General features: G+C 38.1%; 1 protein-coding gene across 4 annotated transcripts in view; it reads left to right on the top strand.

Annotated features, from left to right (window-relative positions):
* The window catches only part of Clcn5 (chloride voltage-gated channel 5), a 155,005-nt gene that overhangs the window by 121,240 nt on the left and 13,354 nt on the right, over positions 1–20,411 (top strand). For 2 of the 4 annotated variants that reach the window (XM_047535695.1, XM_047535694.1), the window contains 3 exons: positions 10,190–10,341; positions 12,975–13,074; positions 17,183–17,370. In XM_047535695.1, coding sequence (XP_047391651.1) covers positions 10,190–10,341; positions 12,975–13,074; positions 17,183–17,370 — 440 coding nt within the window. Of the gene's footprint in view, positions 1–7,911; positions 8,080–8,618; positions 8,736–10,189; positions 10,342–12,974; positions 13,075–17,182; positions 17,371–20,411 lie in introns of those variants that run through there. The other 2 variants (XM_047535696.1, XM_047535698.1) reach the window with 2 other exon arrangements.

Raw genomic sequence — 20,411 nt, forward strand, 5'->3', positions numbered from 1 at the left:
AGTTTGTGCTCAAATAACTATGCAATTAAAATACCATTTGGAATTCCTCAAAGATAAGGTCTTCACAAGTCATTCCACACATGAATGATCAAATAATCATTGCTTAAATAATAAAGCATGAAGTTAGAAGGGACCTTAAAAATCATACTTGCTCATATCGCTCCATTTTACAGAAGACAAACCTATTAAACTCAGCAAGATTAAGGAAGTTGCCCGAGGTAACAAAGTAGTGAGTTGTAGAGCTTGTATTAGAATTCATATCTTCTCATTGCTGGAAAATAGGTCTCTCCAATCACAAAGGATTTTTTTTCCCATTAACTTTCATTTATAAACCAGGCTTTCCTCCTGGTGTTCAATAGCTATTATCACTTATCTATCCCTAAATATCACAGTGGTCTGCCTCCCAGAGTATAGGACTGCTCTGCATATCTTGTCTCTACTGTTCTAGCTGAGTTAACTATTTTTGTTTTCAAAATCACTTATATTGGGGGGAGCTGGAGGTGTACCTATGTAGTGGAATCTTTGACTAGCATGCATGAAGCCCTAGGTTCAATCCTAGCACCACAAAAAAAATCACCTATATAACACATGAATACATCTCACCACAAATGATTCAAACAACACCCATGTCTATAAAGTGCAGAAGTCCCCACTCTTCTTCCCACTCCAAACACAACTGCTAAAAAGAAATCGGTATGACCCTTTCAGTTATTTGTACATCTAGTCACACACACAGACACACATAAAAACAGTCTAATTATGATTTTTTTTACTTTCTTTTTCATGTGCGATATGTCAGGGATATTTTTCTATTTCAGTTCACATCTGTCTGCCCCTATTATTAGACACTTACATTTTTCCAGATTTTTTACTAATACAAACCAATACTAGACTTTTACTAGTACAAACAGCACTGCATTGAATGACATACACATAACGGTGCAAAAAAGTGTAACTGTTTACTTAAGGGTAATTTCCAGATAAGATGTACATTCTGTTTTTTAACCATTCATTTTTCTTTTTTGTCTATGACATCACATTCTTCTCATGGATCTGAGGAAAGTCTTCTGATTTGTATTTCCTCTGTTGGAATTATTTTCCCCCATCAGAGAATAATTGCTAATCTCTTGTGGGGGCTTCTTTTTGGAGATTAATAGAGAGAAACTAATATAGGCTTGATATAGAAAAAAACTAGAGTATTACTGCTTCTAAAAATAATTATGTATCTTTATAAAGAATTATGCTACCAAAAGAATTTCCCACCACTGTAGGATGTAATGTAAATTTTAGGGCTCTAAAATTTCTACATTCTGTATCCTCTTTTCAGTCCTAAAACATGTCAACTTGGGAAGGAATGAGTGAAGAGCAAGTAATAGAGCAGAGCCCTGTTTTCTTCATATGGACAGCCCTTTTTGCACCTTTGACAAATCTAGCCCATATACTTCCAGTTGTTCATTGATTTTGTGATTTTCCGTTTAGTGGGATCCTGCAGATGCCAAGCCAAAATCCTCATGCTGTTTGTCCTAACCCTGCTAATTAGCACCCTGGCTCTACTGGTGTAGCAGGTTGGGAACTTCCAGATTAGAGCAGATGCTGGGAGTAGAAGGTATAAAATACAGAGACCCCAAGCAAATGTCTGCATCCCAGGAAGGATAGGACTGTGTCCAGTTGGAAACTAGTAGCCAGAGGCGGTGTTAGAATCTAGATTCATGCTTGTTTATAGTTCCCCATCCGTTTATTCTATGTCTCTCCTTCCTGTTTTCTTCTTAACTCTTGGAAATATTTTCAATACTCTATACTACAGATTTGTTGCAGTTTTTACAGTTCTGTTATCCATATCCTTCAGCACCCTTTATATTGTCTAGCTTTCAGCAGAGTTAGTATAAAGTTTCTTCTTCCTTGTTCTTCTGGTATCTTAGACACCTGCAAGTTTTAACCTGCTGTGAGCAGGAACAAAAGCAGTGGATCTCTAAATTAGAGGAGGGCAGGGGTGATGTTCAAGTCAACACAGGACACTGAACAGTCAGACAGAATATCAGACTTAGCACTGGGAATGAATCCTGGGACCTCTTGGGATTCTAGCTGCTGGATCCAGGGAAAATTCAGGAGTTTCTAAGGGACAGTGGAGGTGGGGATGTGTCCTCAAGAAAGAGGTTATTTATCTATGACTACAGGGGTATATCAGTATTTAATGACCAGTATAGCATACAAATGCATACCAATAGAAGAGTCTCCCTGAATAAGTTTTCCAAGGTCAAACTAAAATAGCATATTAAAACATAACGTGGACCAGGTGCACTGGTGCACACCTGTAATCCAGCAGCTCGGGAAGCTGAGGCAAGTTCAAAGCCAGACTCAGCCATTTAGTGAGGCTTTGAGGAACTTAGTGAGACCCTGTCTCAAAATAAAAAATAAAATGGGTTTGGGATGTGGCTCATTGGTTAAGTGTCCCTGGGTTTTAATCTTGGTACCAAAAAACAAAACCAAAAAACAAACACACACATAATGTGGCTGGGTGTAGGGGCAATGCCTGTAGTCCCAGCAATTGGACAGGCAGAGGCAGGAGGATTGCAAGTTAAAGGTGAGTCTCAGCAATTTAGCAAGACCTGTCTCAAAAAGTAGAAAAGACCGGGGATGGAACTCAGTGGTGGTTCACTTGCCTAACTTACATCAGGGCCCTGGGTTTTATCCCCAGTACTGAATAATAATAGTAATAGTAGTAGTAGTAGTAGTAATAGTAGTAGTAGTAGTAAAGATAACAATATGGTCCAGCAGAACCATCCAAGGTTTAGATGGGAGGGCTACTTCACTAGCATTTCCTTTGAGGCCACTGGATTTGGATAAGTGGGAAAGCAAGATTGAAAGCAAAATAGAGACACAAGTTGCAAGACAGAAGGATCCTACAAATGTTGACTAATTTTAGCACGTTAGCTGTAATGTAATCTCAGACATATAGGTTAACTGGAATGCGAAAATTTATGACTTACTGGGAGATCTAGAATGATTGAAGCAGTCCAAGAATGGGAAGTGGGGTATGCTGATATGGAAGAGATAAGTGGCACATAATAGGCTCTTAGTGTTTGCTGTTATATGGAGGCAAAATTTAAATGACCACAGGATGGCTATCTGCTGATGTGTACTAGGCATCATGTTGAATTATTTTGTTGATGTGATTGTTGTTCCAACCTTGCAAATATACAATATATCCCTGTGAAACTGAAATACATTTTGAAAGAGACTATTTTGAAGTCTTGTGACACATACCAGTAGCCCAACCCATTTCTTTTCGTGCTCATTTCTTTCTCTAGGCTATTGGCAACAAGTGAGCCCTCCCAAAACTGTGATCTTACTAAAGGCAGTACTTCAAGATCTATGCATGAGGTTTCTTTTTCTACTTTTTCTCTTTGTGTCTTTGTTAGTGTTTAACTAGTTCACTTAATCAGTTACTATTCAGCCCCCAGGTAAATTTCTAATGGCTTCTTGGTTAAGCATTGAAGTAAACATTATTCTCACATCAGAATTTTTTTTCATGTATTTTAAGAAGTGTTTCTAGCTTTAAGCATCAGGTGATTTTTAGAAAAAAATTAGAAAGTGGTTTCCATAGTAAGAAATAGGTTAAATGCATTCATTTATATGCCTCCTCATTCAGCAGTGTGTTTCTAAAGACCCATTGTTTAAAAGTCTTTAAACCTAAGTATAACCTACAGGGAGGACTGTTTCAATATTGACTTTTTTCTGACTAGTTTACTCTGTGTTTTCCCTGGACTCAGCTAAGGCAAATTAGCCTTTAGGGGGCTTTTCTTCTGTCGTTCAATTTAAGATCTAATTGTAATTTAACTTGAATCATTTTCCTGTAAGAGCATTAAACTATTTTACCTATAACACTCACTATGCCTTCAAAACTTGTTGTAAATTTTACCTTTTTTCCTATCAAAGGCAAAAATCGAGATTCACCTAAATACCCCAGTCTGACAGTAAAAGAGGAAAAGATTTATGTGATCTGAAGAGAAACTAGAGCCCAATCTGACAGCCTCATTGTTTAATTTTACTCTGCTTTCCTTGCCAGTACATGTACACATCATTGTATTTTGCAAAGGCTTTTGCTTTTTGTTGCATTGTCTGTACCTCACTATTTGGTCCTGCTGCCATTCTTTTTTTATTTTATTTTTTTTAAATTTTATTTTATTGTAGATGGACACAGTACCTTTATTTTCTTCATTTATTTATATGTGGTGCTGAGAATCAAACCCAGTACCCCATACATGCTAGGCAAGTGCTCTACCATGGAGGCAGGACTCCAGCCCCTCTGCTGCCGTTCTTGACCATAAGTTTTATGAAGTTATTCTTACTATTAAATTGAAAAAAATGTTAACAAAAGAAACCAACCAGATGTGGAATATGACTAATAGCTTACGTTATTTGTAATTAAATCACATATGGGCCAAGTACAGTTGCATGTGCCTGAAATCCCGGCAACAGGGGAGACTGAGGCAGGAGGGTCATTAGTTCAAAGCCAGCCTCAGCAACTTAGTGAGGCCCTAAGCAACTTAGTGAGACCCTGTCTTTAAATAAATTATACAAAATCTACAGATGTTGCTCAGTGGTTAAGCGCCCCCGGGTTTACTACCTGGTACCAAAAACAAACAAACAAACAAACAAAAAAACCCCAACTCAGAATTTAAAAATAAATGAAAAGGCTGGGGATGTAGCACAGTGGTGAAGAGCCTCTGGGTTCAAACCTCTCCCCCCAGAAAATCAGATATGGACACCATGGTGAAAGAGAATAAGCCATTTAATCTCTCTCATTGATGAAACCTAAAAGAGTACTAGTGTCATTATTGTCATCATCATTACACATTTAAAATATTTAGTTTTCCTATTCTAAAAATTACTATGAATATTTTTAAATTCCTGGTTCACACGTGTGCCAAATTCTCATTAAATGTTCTTCACTTGCTGAACATTTTCAAAACATTGTTGCAGGAGCCTCTGACAACTTAGAAACCAAGAAATGATCTGTTCAAATCTGCATTCCAGAAAGATAACTATGCATGCCCCAAAATATTAACTCTTGTTATTTATCATAAGATGCACTAAAATTGAAAAACATTTGTCTTGATTTCATAATAAAACCATTGGCCCCAGGCATGGTGACACATACCTGTAATTCCAGTGTCTCCAGAGGCTGAGGCAGGAGGATCGAAAGTTTGAGGACAACCTCAGCAACTTAGTAAGACCCTGTCTCAAGATAAAAAGTATTACAGATAAAGTACTCCTGGGTTCAAACCCCAGTACTGCAAAAGGGGAAAAAAAACAATTGTTCTACAATGAGCACTCTGTAAAACGAACATATGTTAGAGATTACAAATTTGGCAGAGGAGGGAATGGAGGATAGAAAAGAATGAAAGAAATATGTCAAACTCTGAATACTGGTGCTTCATTTCTTAAAGTGTAAGTAAATCTCATCTTAGCATGAAAACTTCATCACACCGACCAACTCTCTACTACTTAAAGAAAATAACCTTACATGAGATAAAAGAAAAAAAGTCCCGTCCTTAGAAGAACTGATACAGTATTTGAAAAGCACCAGAAATTTCAGTAAAAAGTATTAACATGGACCCAGCTGTGTAATCTATAAAAATACATATTTTTGAGTACCAAAAAATATAGTACCTTCCCTACACTGGCTGCTAAATACTCTATCTGCTGAAATGTGAAATAATCCAACAAGATAAGCCTTATTAAATAATGTAAGTGATTTCTCTAGAGGTCTTCAGATACTACAGGTAGACTCCTATTTAATAAAGACTGACTTTGAAAAAGCTTATGGGGTTGGGCATGTAATGCTCTTTGAATAAAATATACCTAGTTTTCTAAAATTTGAGTTGTATAAGACGGTCAAACTTGGGCCTTAAATGACTAGTTTTTTTAAAAAGTTTCATAACTCATTGCCACTTAGTACTGATTGCCAATAATCTAACTTTTCTTCATTAATGCTATATTAGTTCAAGAAAGTGAGATGTTAAAATTATGATTAATTGAAAGCATACAGATTGCTTGCAATGCCTCACATTTTATAAGGTTTTGTTGTGTCAACTTTTCAGGACATATCAGACTTTAAGAGCTGATGAAAGTAATAACATTTCAGAGTCCTACACGTAGAGTCTGATTATTGGAGCACAGTGTGTCTGGGTTAATGTTTAACAGTAGCTGTCCTCTTGATTCACTTAGGGAGTTTTAAGATAGCAATTTTATTCTTTTACTGGACTGGCCTTATTGCACTATTAATTAAGACCTGCTTAAAAATAGCCTTCGGAATAGGGCCAGGGAAGGGAAAGGCTTTAAAAGAAAGAAAATATAGTAGTGATTTTATTGTCAGGGCTGCTGTAACTGCTTTCACCCAGGTGGGATTAATGAGTGTCAAAGTCAATGTTGCTTTCTGGGGAGAGCATTATTACTTTTTCTTTCTTTTGTGGTACTGAGGAATGAATCCAGGGGTGCTCTACCACTTAGCTACATCCCCAGTTCTTTCACTTTTATTTTGAGACAGAGTCTTACTAAGTTGCTAAGGCTGGACTTGAAATTGTGATCCTCTTGCCTCAGTCTCTTGAGCCTCTAGGATTATATGCATGCATCACCACACTTGTTGGGAGAGCACTACTATTAAGAAAGAACTCATTTTATTGATTATACTCTGAAGTTTCAGAGTGTCTGGGTATTATTAAAGAACTGTCCTTGTATGGTAAGTTCATATGCAAGTTAGTTTTTCCATGTGTGTCTTTTCCTTCCTTCCTTTCTTCTTTTTTGCAGTTTTGGGGATTGAACCCTGGGCCTCATGCACACTAAGCACACACTGTACCACTGAGCTACATTCCCATTCCAAAAATACTTTTATTTTGAGATGAGGGCTTATCATACTGTCCAGGCTAGCCTCCAACTCCTGGGATCAAAGCAATCCTCCTACCCCAGCCTCTTGAGTAGCTAGGACTATAGGTATGCAACACTGCACCTGGCTTCACATTTGTTTTTGCAGTACTGGGGAATGAACCCAGGGATACTCTATTACTGAACTACATCTCTAGCCTGTTTTTTTTTTTTAATTTTGAGGCATAGTCTCATAAGTCACCAAGGCTGGCCTCCAACTTGTGATCCTCCTGCCTCAGCCTCCTGAGTTGCTGGGATTACAGGAGTGTACCATGGCTCCCAGCTTTACATTTTTCTTTAATTATAATATGTCCATAGCAAATAAGATATGAAACGTGTACAGTTCAAACAATAATTAAAGGTGATCACTCAAGTGACCACCACCTGGATGAAGAAAAATGACCAACATTCCAAAAAAACCTACCATCACCATGTGCTCCTCCAAGATGGCAACCTTTTCTTCTGGGCAACTCCTGTCTTTCCTATGATCATTTTCCTCCTCCTCCTCTTGGTAATGTAATCACAAGGATCCTAAAATGCTAAAATGACATTTATTAGGCTTACCTATTTTTGAACTTACAGATGGAGCCTCATAGTGTTGTGGGCTCCTTGTTTCTGGAATCTTCCACTCAGCATTGTGTTTGTAAGGTTTTATTCATGTTATAGCTATACAGTCAGTGCATTTTTAAAACCCCCTTTCTCTGTTTGCATCTCTCCCTTTTTAAGTTAAGACCCCTGTAACTGTAAATGATTTGGGACTTCTGCTAAATGAGTGGTCTGAAGGCTAAAACTTTGTCTGGACCCCAGTTTCCTGAGCTGACCTGACTGCCCCAAGTTCGATAGCATTGGTTTAGATGAGACTACATCTTTAAGGCTTCTGTGCTCGGTTAAAAATCTTCCTTTCTCCAAGGCTGGTCCAAGGGTCTGGTCACGTGATCCCAACAGTGACATCACACTCTGACCGCCGGGGAGCACTGGTGGCTCTTTAGGTGGCGTTTGTTGCTGTGAAAGGCAGACAACGCAGCAAGTGCCCTTCTAAAGCGCCGCGGAGCAAGCGGCGCTCCTTCTGTAAAAGCGCCTCAACCTAAATGACTAAATGCGGGCTGCCAAGGTTATTTCTTCCTTGAGGCAGAAAAAAGAGAACTGTGATTGAAGGTAAGCAGACTTGAGCCCGACCCAGGACTGAAGCATGCCCCCGGGAGCAGGGGATCTGGAGAATCACAAGCAGTCTGTAGTAGGATTCTAATCACTGCCTGCCCTTTGCGAGGGGCCTGACAATTGCGTCTCTAACAGGAGACAGACTACGACAAAGGAGGATGATGCGGTGGTGCTCATGTTACCTAGTGATGTAATAGGATTCTTTCTTTCCTGCCAGGACGCTGTTGCAGATCTTCATTTTGCTTTAAGATCCTTAAAGCTGGGGGCCTCATTTGATATATATAGAGAGAGTAACATTAGATAGCTTTTGTATGCTTTTGAAAATCAGTTTCACGAAATCCTTTCATTTTTTTTTCTTCCCGAAGAAACTCTCAAACAAGAAAAAATTCAAGGGAAGCCTTAAGCTGCCTTTAAAAGTCAGTTTCTGGTTGTCTGGTGTCCTGTGTTCATGTCAGCATTTGACTTAGGAATTGAAACAGTGTGGTTTCCCCCTGCCCCCATATGCACTTTATTTTCTTTCTGCCCTTATTTCCTAGCTGGCTTTCCCCTCCAAACTCTCAAACAACACACCAGCTTTCATCTTTATCAGCATGACACTGACATGATAGGAAATGCTGGGCTGGTGATTCAGCAACCATCCATTTTACAGCCAGGTATGAGTGAAGATATGGAAAGGACTTTGCTTTGGGGTTTTAAGATTAACTTGTTCACTTCCTCCATGCCACCTCCCTATCCTACCCCCACCCTCCAGATGATGTGAACCCTGCTGAGTTTTTCCTTTCAAATGTGCACATTGCTTGTATAAAGTATGCTGAAATAGACATTCAGGAGAATTACAGTGGATAAACACATACAGCTTGGCATATTCATTCAAACTTACCCCATGAGAGTGCTGGAGTTGTCTGGTAGGAGTTTCTAGTGGAAGTGGGCTTGCAGATGGGGGAGAAGGAGTCAGTGGAGGCCCACTCAGGCCTTCTCTGCAGAAGAAGTCATTATCAAACCGTCTGGAAACCTTGTCCTGCCAAGGTTGTCCCTGCTGCAAATGTGAGCTTTGACTGGGTGAATTAAATGATGGTATTACTCTGCATTTCCCCTCCTATGTGCATTTGCATAAATCCGCCAATACTGTTTTACATTTTGTGTTTAATAGCAAAATATTGTTTCATCAGATGATTCTGCCAAAATATTTTGAACAAGTGTGTTAAGCAGTACTAACAATGTGTGAGTACAGCTGTTTAAATACTTTTCCCTCATCCCTGCCATCCATCAAATAAATGCATCTTGTTTCAGCTGATATTTATTGAGTATCAGGAATATGGCAGACACTGTGGAGAAGGCAATGATGAATCAGATACAGGACTACCAGCAAAGAACTTCTAGTCTAGAAAGGAAGATAAAACATACACATAAGTAATTGTGATGGAAATGCTAAACGTGAAGCAAATAAAGGACCATGACAGATGGGCAAATGGATGTTTCTTCTGGCTCAGGGAAGAACATTTTGTCACTGAGCCATGCACTGTTCTGTAAATCTCTACTTGTAAATCTTCGACTTTCTGACATAGAGTTTCTATGAGCCCATTATATTAGGGATCAAAGTCTTCTACCTATTGAAGGGAAATTTTTACATTCCAGCTAGCTTAACTCTTGAAGAGGCTTGTATGCTTTCTTTGGAGTCCCCAGTTAGGCAAAAGCCATCTCATAGAATTGAATTACTGCCTTATAATTGTTAAATGGTTCTTGATGTGATATGTCTGCAAAGACCTTTGGCCCTTTTGTCTCTCTTCCATAAACTGAAGTAACTAAACTGCTCTCACCAAACTCCTTCCTGTTTTTTCTGTAGATCCTTTTCCACTGCATATCAACTCCTGTCATTACTCTCTTTGTACTGTTGCTCTCATCTGTCCCTTTCCCCTTCATACTACCTTTAGCTACTCATCAAATGGGCCTAGACCACAAAACCTCTCAATGTGATGGAAGAACTGATATTGCACACTCTTAACTGTAATCATCTGGTAGTTTAAAGGCTCACCTGTTGGAGCTGAGAAGAGATATTAAAAATGTTAAGAGTATCTGAAGTAAAATGTCTCTTTCCCACTCAATATAGGGAACAAGTCATACAATGGTGGAGGAATAGGTTCTTCAAATAGGATCATGGACTTCTTGGAGGAGCCAATACCAGGTGTAGGAACCTATGATGATTTCAACACAATTGATTGGGTGAGAGAGAAGTCTCGAGACCGAGATAGACACCGAGAGGTAAGAAAAAAGATGGTACATGAGTGTTAGGAAACACTGGGGGAAGAAGATTATAAAGATATTAGCTTTATGGTTTTTTTCCTTTCTTCAGTACTGGTTGTGGTTGAATTTGATTTCTGTTTTCAATGTGGGGTTTAATTTGTAACTTATTTTTAAAGACATCTTGTATATTATTTTTATCCTAGATGCTTATGAAATTGTATTTAATGGTGATTTGTCTTCCCAAAATAAGTGACTAAAAAGGGACTTTACAACCCTGGGAATGGGTATAAATGCCTTTGAAGAGGTGAAAACAATCTTCAAAGAGGGTGGCAAAATTAATCTCAAAGATCTTCCTCCCCCTTCTCATCTCCTTTTATGGGTTTTCCCTTGAAGCAAGAATTTTAAAACCAAAAAAAGTTAGTGGGCTCCTTTTAAAGGAATGAAAGAAAAAATTCTCATAGCCCTGGTGTTTATTAAATCATAGGGGATAAATACATTATGATTATAGCTCTTAAACAACCATAAAACTCAAATAAATTCATGCATTCAACCGAAAGCACAAGACCAATCAGATTCAGATTAAGGGCATTAATTTAATGCAATAGGTAATAGATGGTACTTAGGACTGTGGCAGAAGTTCTTTTGAATTTGGCAAGAGAATTTCCACACTTCTCTCTTTTCAAAGTACTATGGAAAGCTCTCAAAGCAATTTGCCAAGATCATTTGCCTTTAATTTGTTGCTGTGTATCATTTAAATTAGGGAATCCCAATTTCTAGTTTGCATAAGGGCCACAGCTGAGAGCTCATTAAAAATAGTAGGTGTCCAGCCTTAGTTCAGCAATTGTCAGTAGGTGATCCCCTGGCAGGTCATTTCTTTAGGTCCCAGTAATTTCTTTAGGTCCCAGTAGTGGTACTATTTTTTAATGGTTTTTTTTTTTTTTTTTTTTTTTTTTTTTTTTAGTTGTAGAGGGACACACTTATTTATTTATATGTGGTGCTGAGAATCGAACCCAGTGCCTTACACGTGCTAGGCAAACGTTCTACCACTGAGCCACCACCCCAGGCCAGTAGTAGTATTTTTTTCCTTACTATTTCTGCTTTGACTCAAATTAAAAATGTGATTGTTCAGCTGACCCCATTCTCTCCTGAGTTCACAATTTCCTTCTTTCAGAGCCAAGCGAATCTCCTGAGCAGTCAGGCGGAAATCTTCTTTCTTTGTTTCTTTTTTTTTTTTTTACAATGCTGGGGATGGAACCATGCCTAGCAAATGCTAGGCAAGTGCTCCACGACTGATCCACACCCCCAGCTCTTGCCTTTCATTCTTAAGCCCTTTCCCAGCTCTTGATTGATTTTCTCAGGACCACCTGAATCCCTGGGAGTCAGGTTGTCCTGGACACAGGCTTTGAGAAATTCCTTCTTAATCCTTGGAATTGTGGTAATTCCACTGAGTTTACTTATCACAACTCAAAAGAGTGATCATATAAGATATTCTGTGTTTTTCCTAAGATTTCTGGAGCATGCACACATAATATTTTTATCATATCAATTCATCAGGCAGACTTTAGAATTGAGAATTTTGCTGGCTTTAGAATTTCTGCTTCCAGAGTTTGTTTATCATCAGCTGCACATTCACATTATTCAAATTGTGAGAATCACCTGTGATACAACAAGAGCATATTTCTCATATTAATGGTTGCATCTGAGATAAATGATACCAATTAGTAATCCAACACTGAAGTGTATTTATCACATAGTTCATGGGGACTTTTTTTTTCTAGCATTAACAGTTCATTATCAGAAAGGAAATAATGTCACGGAAAAAAATGTAACCTCATCTACTTTCAGCACTGAAATTGGAAACAAATCATAGATCAAAATGCATTTTAAAATTCCTTTTGAAATTTTCAGTTTATTGTTATTTGTGATGTTGTAAGTAAAGGTAGGGCAGCTAAATCAACTACTTCAATTCTAAGAAATAGTAATACAGAAAAGGGGCAAGTACCAGTGACAGAGGTGTCAGAATGTTAGTTTTAGAAATATGTACACTGAAAGGTTAAATTCACAAGGCTGGGATCTAAAAGGTAAAACTTTTTGCATCTTCTGATAACCTCAGCTTGTGTCTTCGGATTTCTAAAAAATGAAAGAGAAACATCTCTGGTATCACAAAGTATCTGTGATCAATATAAAATTAGGTGTTCATGGGATCAGGTCTTAGAACTTGCCTAATCTGAACCACAGCCATATGAAATAAGCCAGAGATTGTACTTTCATCATTCAATAAGTCTGTGTTTGTTTATATTTTCAAGACAAATATTTTCTGGGAGTCAAGTGACTATCCTTGGGATAGCTGACATCCAGGACAGAAAGAGACCCCTACAATAAGTAAAACATTGACATTCTAAGAAATTATTGACTAAGTAGGGAATCTCTAAATAAGGTACTTGTGAGCCTCACAATACTATAGATGAAGGTAGAGTACAGGAAACATCAAAATTCTTGGTGAAATCGGTTCAGCTAGATTGTACAAGAAGTAATTTTCAATGGGTCTCTGTTCCCAGATGATTTATCATTGTATTTCTTTACTGAGCAATTTTGAAGTGAAGGAAGAGTATGCATAGAGTATACCAATAGTTTTTTTCATCTCTCCTTAGATCACCAATAAAAGCAAAGAGTCAACGTGGGCCTTAATTCACAGTGTGAGCGATGCATTTTCTGGCTGGTTGTTGATGCTTCTTATTGGACTTTTATCAGGTATGGTAAACTATAGTAGTTTTCAAAACAAATTTTTCAAAATTGTGTTGTGCCTCTCCCCCAAGTTATGAACTGGCTGTTTTTCTACCTGAAATGAATCATGGGTGAACTTTGGACTTGATATCCCCATCTGTAAAGGAGTACTAATACCTCTTTCTCCTACCTTAAACAAATGAGGAACTGCATTTCAACACCTTTTGTGTGTTAGAAGATACCATTTTCATTTTAAGGTGATGTTCACCCTGCATCTTAGTGCTTCTCTTGAGGAAGAACCCTTCTGTTGGAGATAATCAGGGTTTTTTTTGACATATATATGCCAATTTTTATTTTTAAAAAACATAGTTTTTTTAAAAAAACATTCTGAATAGAGTTTAGGAGAGCACATATAGATGATAATTTTCTGATACATTTTGTAGATGTTTCTTAAACTTTTGTTACTCTTTCATTGGTGGTACATAAAGGCATGTGACATATGGTTCATACTCTCAAGGAACTTCTCATTGCAATCTTCCATGATGGCTGAGTGGTGAGATGCTACCACCTCTTTTTCTTTCTTTCTTTCTTTCTTTCTTTCTTTCTTTCTTTCTTTCTTTCTTTCTTTCTTTCTTTCTTTCTTTCTTTCTTTCTTTCTTTCTTTTTTTCTCTTATTTATGAATTTGTTGGTACCACCATTTTCTATTAGCTCTGTCAGCTTCCTTTACCACTGAAAATCATATAGGCTAAGTAACCCTTATACAATACTTGGGACCAGAAGTATTTCAGATTTCAGATATTTTTGGAATATTTTCATATGCATAATAAGATATTTGGGGGAAGGGACCTAAATCTAACTTTGAAATTCATTTATTTTATTTTGTGTTTTGTTGTGCTGGGAATGGAGCATATGCCTTGTACTTGCTAAGCCTGCACTCTACCAAGGAGCTACATTACCATTCCCCATTTATGTTTTATATACACCTTGCACACATAGCTGGAAGGTAATTTTATACAGTATGGATCACAAATTTTGACTGTGATCCATCTCAAGGGATCAGATGTGGAATTTTCCATTTGTGCTATCATGTTTGAGCTCAGAAAGTTCTGGATTGTGGAGCTTTCCAGATTAGGATGCTTAAACTCTATATAGTCTAACAAAAAATAGAATACATGCTATGCAAATACAACTTTAAAGCAAGTCTTCAAACAGGCTTCTATTATGGGGGAAGCAGAGAGTCAAGGATGCCAGGCAGAGATACCAGGAGTTATGTACTCATCATACCAAAAGATGGAGCCTAGGCCAGGTACAATGGCACATGCTTGTAATCCCAGTCACTTTGGAGGATGAGGCAGGAGGATCACAAGTCCAAGGCCAGCCTCAGCAATTTAGTGAAAGCCTAAGTAACTTAGCAAGACCCTGCCTCAAAATAAAATAAAATAAAACATAATGGTAATGTGGCTTAGAGGTAGAAAACCCTGGGCTTAATCCCAAGTACCAGAAAATAAATTGAAAATAAAAGATGGGGCCTAGGTGTATCTGGAATCTTGGGCTGAAATAGAAGTTATGTGTGGCTGGGCATATGCCTGTACTGCCAGCAGCTCAGGAGGTGGAGGCAGGAGGATCCACAAATTCAAAGCTAGCCTCAACAACTTAGTGAGATTCTAAGCAACTTAGCAAGACCCTGTCTCAAAATAATAAAAGGACTGGGAATATGGCTTAGTGATCAAATGCCCTTGGGTTCAATCTCTGGTACAAAAAAATAAAATAGAAGAAGTTAGGTAGGAAAACTGGAGGAGATGGTATTAGAGGGCAATTAACAGTCCAGGATCTAGTTTCAGGCAGCTGGAGATTGAATTCCAATCCCACTACATTTTTTGTGGCTTTGGGCAAATTTCTTGTTAACCCCTAGAAGCTTTAGTTTACTGACCTGTCATATGGAGATAATAAAAGTACCTACATTAAGAGTTTTCTATGAGGATTAACTAAGACGTGGCACTTAACACAGTACCCAGTTGTTAATAATGCTGCTGTAGCCGCTATTACCTAGGAATAATAATTCATGAGCCACGAAGTAGCAAATGACTACAGCAAATAAGAAATGGCTTATCCATAGCTGGATTTTCAAAAATTGTCTAGGATATGGGTTGGAAAACTTTTTCTATAAAAGGGCCAGATAGTAAATATTTTAGGATTTATGGACTGAATGGTCTCTGTAGCACCTACTCCACTCTGCTGATGTGATATGAAAGCAGCCATACATCACAAGTAAACAAATGAGCCTGTCTGCCATAGGACATTTTTATTTACAAATAAAGGATTGGCCCTTGGTAAGTAGTTTGCAAACCCATGGTCTAGGATGTTAACTCTGCCCTTTCTGACTCTTATAGGGAGAGGACATAGTTGAATTTGGAGCTGGGTAATGATAGGGAGGTTTGTGACGCCAAATATTGCAGAGACTGAAGAGAAAGAAGATGGCAGAGAAAAGGATATACAGTCTACCAGTTAGGAGCACGTCAATAACTTCGAAAAACCATCTCAGATAAATAAAAAGAGCCAGATTTCAAGGCAGGGAAACAAGTGTAGAGGTTTGGGTAGTCATTGAGAAAAAAAAAGAGGGGCAAAATTTTGAAATGATAACAAGGAAAAGGGATAGCATTATATTCTTTGGGGCAGGGGAAACCTGATAAAACTTGTAACCAGCAAAGAAAGGGCTGATTGAGAGAAGAAGGAAGACAGGTAGAAGTAAAAGGAAGGACAAGATGGTGGGTACCAGTATTGGGTAAAATAAGACATGCACACATGAAATAACCAGAAAACAAGTCAAACTATATAACATCGTGTTAATTTTCTGAGTGCAGGCAGTAAGTGCAATTTGAGAAAGAAGAGAAAGCTGGAAGTTGGGTTGGCCAAAAGTAGGTGTCAAACAACGTGCTAGATTTGACTAGGGTATTCAAGGATGTAAATAGCCTGTGCTAACACTTTTAGCACCTACCAAAACACACACATGACATGGCCTCTTGCCTGGTGGAATGTAGGCGTCATATCCTCCACTTTTTAATGTATTTCTTGTCACTAGGTGGTCAGTGACTATTTTTCTTTCCCTCATACACAAGGGTATTTTGTTTTTAAGCACTGGAGAGCAACAATAGAAGCAGTGTGTCTGAGTGCAAGAACAGTCTGGGAATTCAGGGGCTGTGAATTTTATGATGTCTTTACTATTTCCCTAAAGCACAACTCTGGGTCATTTAATTTCTCTATGCCAGAGTTTCTTCATCTGGAGGACAGAAAGAAGGAGAAGGCCAGAATCTAAAGCACTATAACTATCTTAACCCTATCAGTGGACTAACCATATTACATATATCACCAGTTCATTGTTCATTTTCTTATGATTTTATGAAGAATGTTCCATGTATAAACATAGCACTTATTCCTCCAAAGAAAAATTCAGAATGTTCATATCCTAGGTTCCAAAGGCTTCAATGCATCTAATTTTCCATCCACATCATAGTGTGTGCTTTTATAAACACAGCTCCCTTAGCCTAGAATGCCTCCTGCCGTTGCACTAATTCCTTTGTCCATGGCATAAAATCTTGCTACATAGGATCAGTCTTTCTTTCCATAAGCTTTACCAACTCTCCTCCCCAACCATCTCAAATAACCATTACAATATTTCTCAGTATGGGAAAGTCATGTTTTCTCAACAGTGTGTACGAGTGTGTGTGTGTGTGTGTGTGTGTGTGTATGTGTGTGTGTGTATTTATGTATGCATACATGTACATATATGTGGAGAATTAAATAATTTCAAGTATACTTTACTGTCTAAATCAAAGCAGTGTCTTGGCCAGGTAGATTCAGCTTAAAGACAAATCCAGTAGCCCTTTACTCCCACCCAACTATTCTGCTTTCCCCTGAGTCCCTCCTATATACAGAAACTAGTGTTCTGTGGGGAGATAATGAGTGAAAACCAAGCCAACAGGCAATCAGAGAGAGATGGCAGTTGAGATGGGAAAGTATGTGCTTGTCAGTTATTTTGATTCCTTTTGTTTTTGCTGACAAAACTTTGATTGCTGAAGAGCGAGTTTCAAAAATGGAATTTAACTTTGGCCTTCTCTTCCCTCTCTGGCAAATCAGGTTCCTTAGCTGGTCTGATAGACATCTCTGCTCATTGGATGACAGACTTAAAAGAAGGTATATGCACAGGAGGGTTCTGGTTTAACCATGAACATTGTTGCTGGAACTCTGAGCATGTCACATTCGAAGACAGAGACAAATGTCCGGAGTGGAATAGCTGGTCCCAACTTATCATCAGCACAGATGAGGTAACATGCAGTGATGATTTCTGAACCACTGGATTTTATTCTTACATTTATTTCATTTCTGATACTGTATTTGTGGCTCTTGTGGAATCTTCCCGTTTTTCTTTTCACAAAAAGGAGAACACATGCCACTTGCCTTGCTCTGTGGTTTAAGCACAACCCTATTTCCATCTCTTGTGACATGGGGAATCAACAGTTGCTTATCTTTAAAATGTTGATTTGTTTAAAATAAGCCTGGCATGCCCTCTGTGTTGTTAGTATACAATATAACTGAATTAATCTTTCCCTAATAATTTCAATGGGAATGTCAGAAGCAGTCAACAGGTAAGCAGATTTCCAGTGAAGGACAGAGTGGATTAAAAATGTATGTGGGGATAGGGGTGCAGCTCAGTGGCAGAGCGTTCTCTTAGAATGTCCATGGGTTTGATTCCAAGCACGACACCAAAAATTTCATTTAAAATCTGTTTTTTCTATGAACACCAAAAGTGATTGGTCCCTGAGTGTTGCTTTAGAATACTAAAAAATATGATATATTCTATGTCAAAATAACAGAAACCCAGGAACAAAACTGCTAATAGTCACATATTGCAATCAAATCAACCTTTTCATTATCCTCTAGCGTGTGTTTTCTGGTACAAAAGTGACTTCATTTTTTGGTTCCTTTCCTTTCTCTTACCACTTCATTATGTTAAATCTCTCCCACTGAAAATGAAAGCACACAAAACAAACTCTCAACTCCCAATTCCAGTCTGACTTTCACCAACTGCAATGGGTACTCCCTATTCATCCACTCTGTTGGTAAAGTGGAGAAAGCAAGACTAGTATATATGTTTGTACTCTGAAATTTTATTTTTGAAAACTAATCACATAGAAGTACAAAGTAAAAAAAAGAAGGAGAAAGCAAAATAGTGGTCACTGGAGGCTGAGAAGTGTAGGTAGGATTGAGGAGAGAGAGAGTTTGGATAATGGGTACCAAAATCCAGTTAGAAGGAGTTCGCTCTTTCTCCAGCACAGTAGGGTGATAGTAGTTTACAACAACTTCTTATATATTTTATCGTGAACTAAAAGAAAGAGGCTTGAGGGCTTCAAACTTAAAACATGATAAATGTTTAAGGTGGAAATGCTCATTAACCTGATTTGATCATTATACATTGTACATGTATCAGATTATCACACTGTACCCCATAAATATGTACAATTATTATGTGCCAATTAAGAGTGAATTTAAGAATATTTTTATCACCCACTTAGTCCCTTAGAAATTTGAGTCATGTACACACACACACACACACACACACACACACACACATATGCACAGTTGGTCAAGGGAAAAGAAGTGGAGTAAAATAAATAGTGTATGTCATGAGGGTTTCAGTCTGTGCTTCTCAAACTGGAAAAGGACAGCATGCCAGAAAGCAGATAAAACCACAAAATGAATGGTATGTGCCTTCCCAGAACATCAGTTTTCCCCAAATATTTGGAGGAATTTTTTCCAAAAATTACAGGTAAACAACTATTATAAAATGGAATGTAAAATTTCCAGGTCTGTTAAGGAAATTCAAGATCTCTGTTTTAGCTCTATTTCAAGGTACCACCTCCTTTTACCCTATGTACTTCCCTAGATTAGAAGGACCTGGGTCCTAGAATTTAGGGTGAGTGAAGGTGGGTGCATGTGTTTGCTTCCCTTGCTTTTTATGGGACACTTTTGGAAAATAAAAAGTAATTACAGATTTATAGGAAGTATTAAAACAACATACAAGGAGATCCTCTATACCCTTCACCCAGCCTCCCTCAGTAACACCTTGCATAATGATGACAGTAGTATAGGAAATTGACAGGTACAAACCACAGACCTAATTTTGCCAGTCTTTTTTACCCTCGCTTATTTGAAATGGAGTTCTTTGTGATTTTATCTCATGTGTAGTTTTGTGTAACTACCAGCACAGTGAAAGTCTATAACCACGAGGCTCTCTCATACTGTCACCATATAGCACTGTGTGTGTTTGTGTGTGTGTGTGTGTGTGTGTGTGTGTGTGTGTATGTATGTGTGTGTGTTCTGACAGTTACTGTCAAACCAGAGCTGGAGCTTGAGATTTGCTTGAGCAACAAATATCTCTGGCTTTCCTTTTTATGAATGAAATCATAGCCTGGGGAAAAAGTCTTCTAGGTTTTAAGAAGCCTTCTCCTGCCAAGAATTTGCCTCATCTCTGCCTCTGGCCTGTTTCTGGTACTTTACCCTTCACTCCCTTTCCCTCTTTGTTTCATACCCCTGGAGTCTTCATGCTCCCAGGCTACATTTGAAAGGCAAGGAGATACCAATTGTCTGTGCCTTTAAGGAGCTAAGATCATGGAAAACCTATATCAAGCTTGTAGCACAGAAAAAAAATCCCTGAGCATTCTGGATCTCCTTGTCTGGGTCAGTGAATTATTTTAATAATGTTTTGTATTTTAAAAAGTCAAAAAGTCCATCGAGTTTTGTATTCCATGCATTTTGAATGAATTTCAACTCCTAATATTTCTACCAGCAAGCATAACCGCCTGGTGTCCAAGATTGCTTTTTTGTAAGGCATGACTATTTACCAGTCCATTAATTTTGATGAATATTTGTGGTCAAAAGTAGATTTGTTTTGCAGCATACCTCATTATCATAGGGGAATAGTCTCAAAGGTTTGTTCTCTCCATTTTAAAAATAGTTAAGGGTGCTGGGGATATAGCTCAGTGGTAGAGCACATGGCCCTGGGTTTGATGCTGAGTATGAAAAATTATTGCCATTTTATTCCTTGGCATATCTGTCATCATCAGGACCTGAAAACTATCTACCCATGTACTTGTTGCTGCATCTCTAAAGATATCATCATTATATATGGGATCTTAAATAAACTAGGTCAAATTCATAGAAACGGAGTAAAATGATGGTTAGTAGGGATGGCGAGTAGAAGGAGATGTGAAGTAGGCTAAAGGTACAAATTTGTATTAGGTAGGATGAATAAATCTAGAGATCTAATATAACATGTAAGGATTATAGTTAATATTGTTGCTGGATG

The sequence above is a fragment of the Sciurus carolinensis genome, chromosome X (genome assembly GCF_902686445.1).
Source record: "Sciurus carolinensis chromosome X, mSciCar1.2, whole genome shotgun sequence".
In the NCBI taxonomy this organism is placed as follows: Eukaryota; Metazoa; Chordata; class Mammalia; order Rodentia; family Sciuridae; genus Sciurus; species Sciurus carolinensis.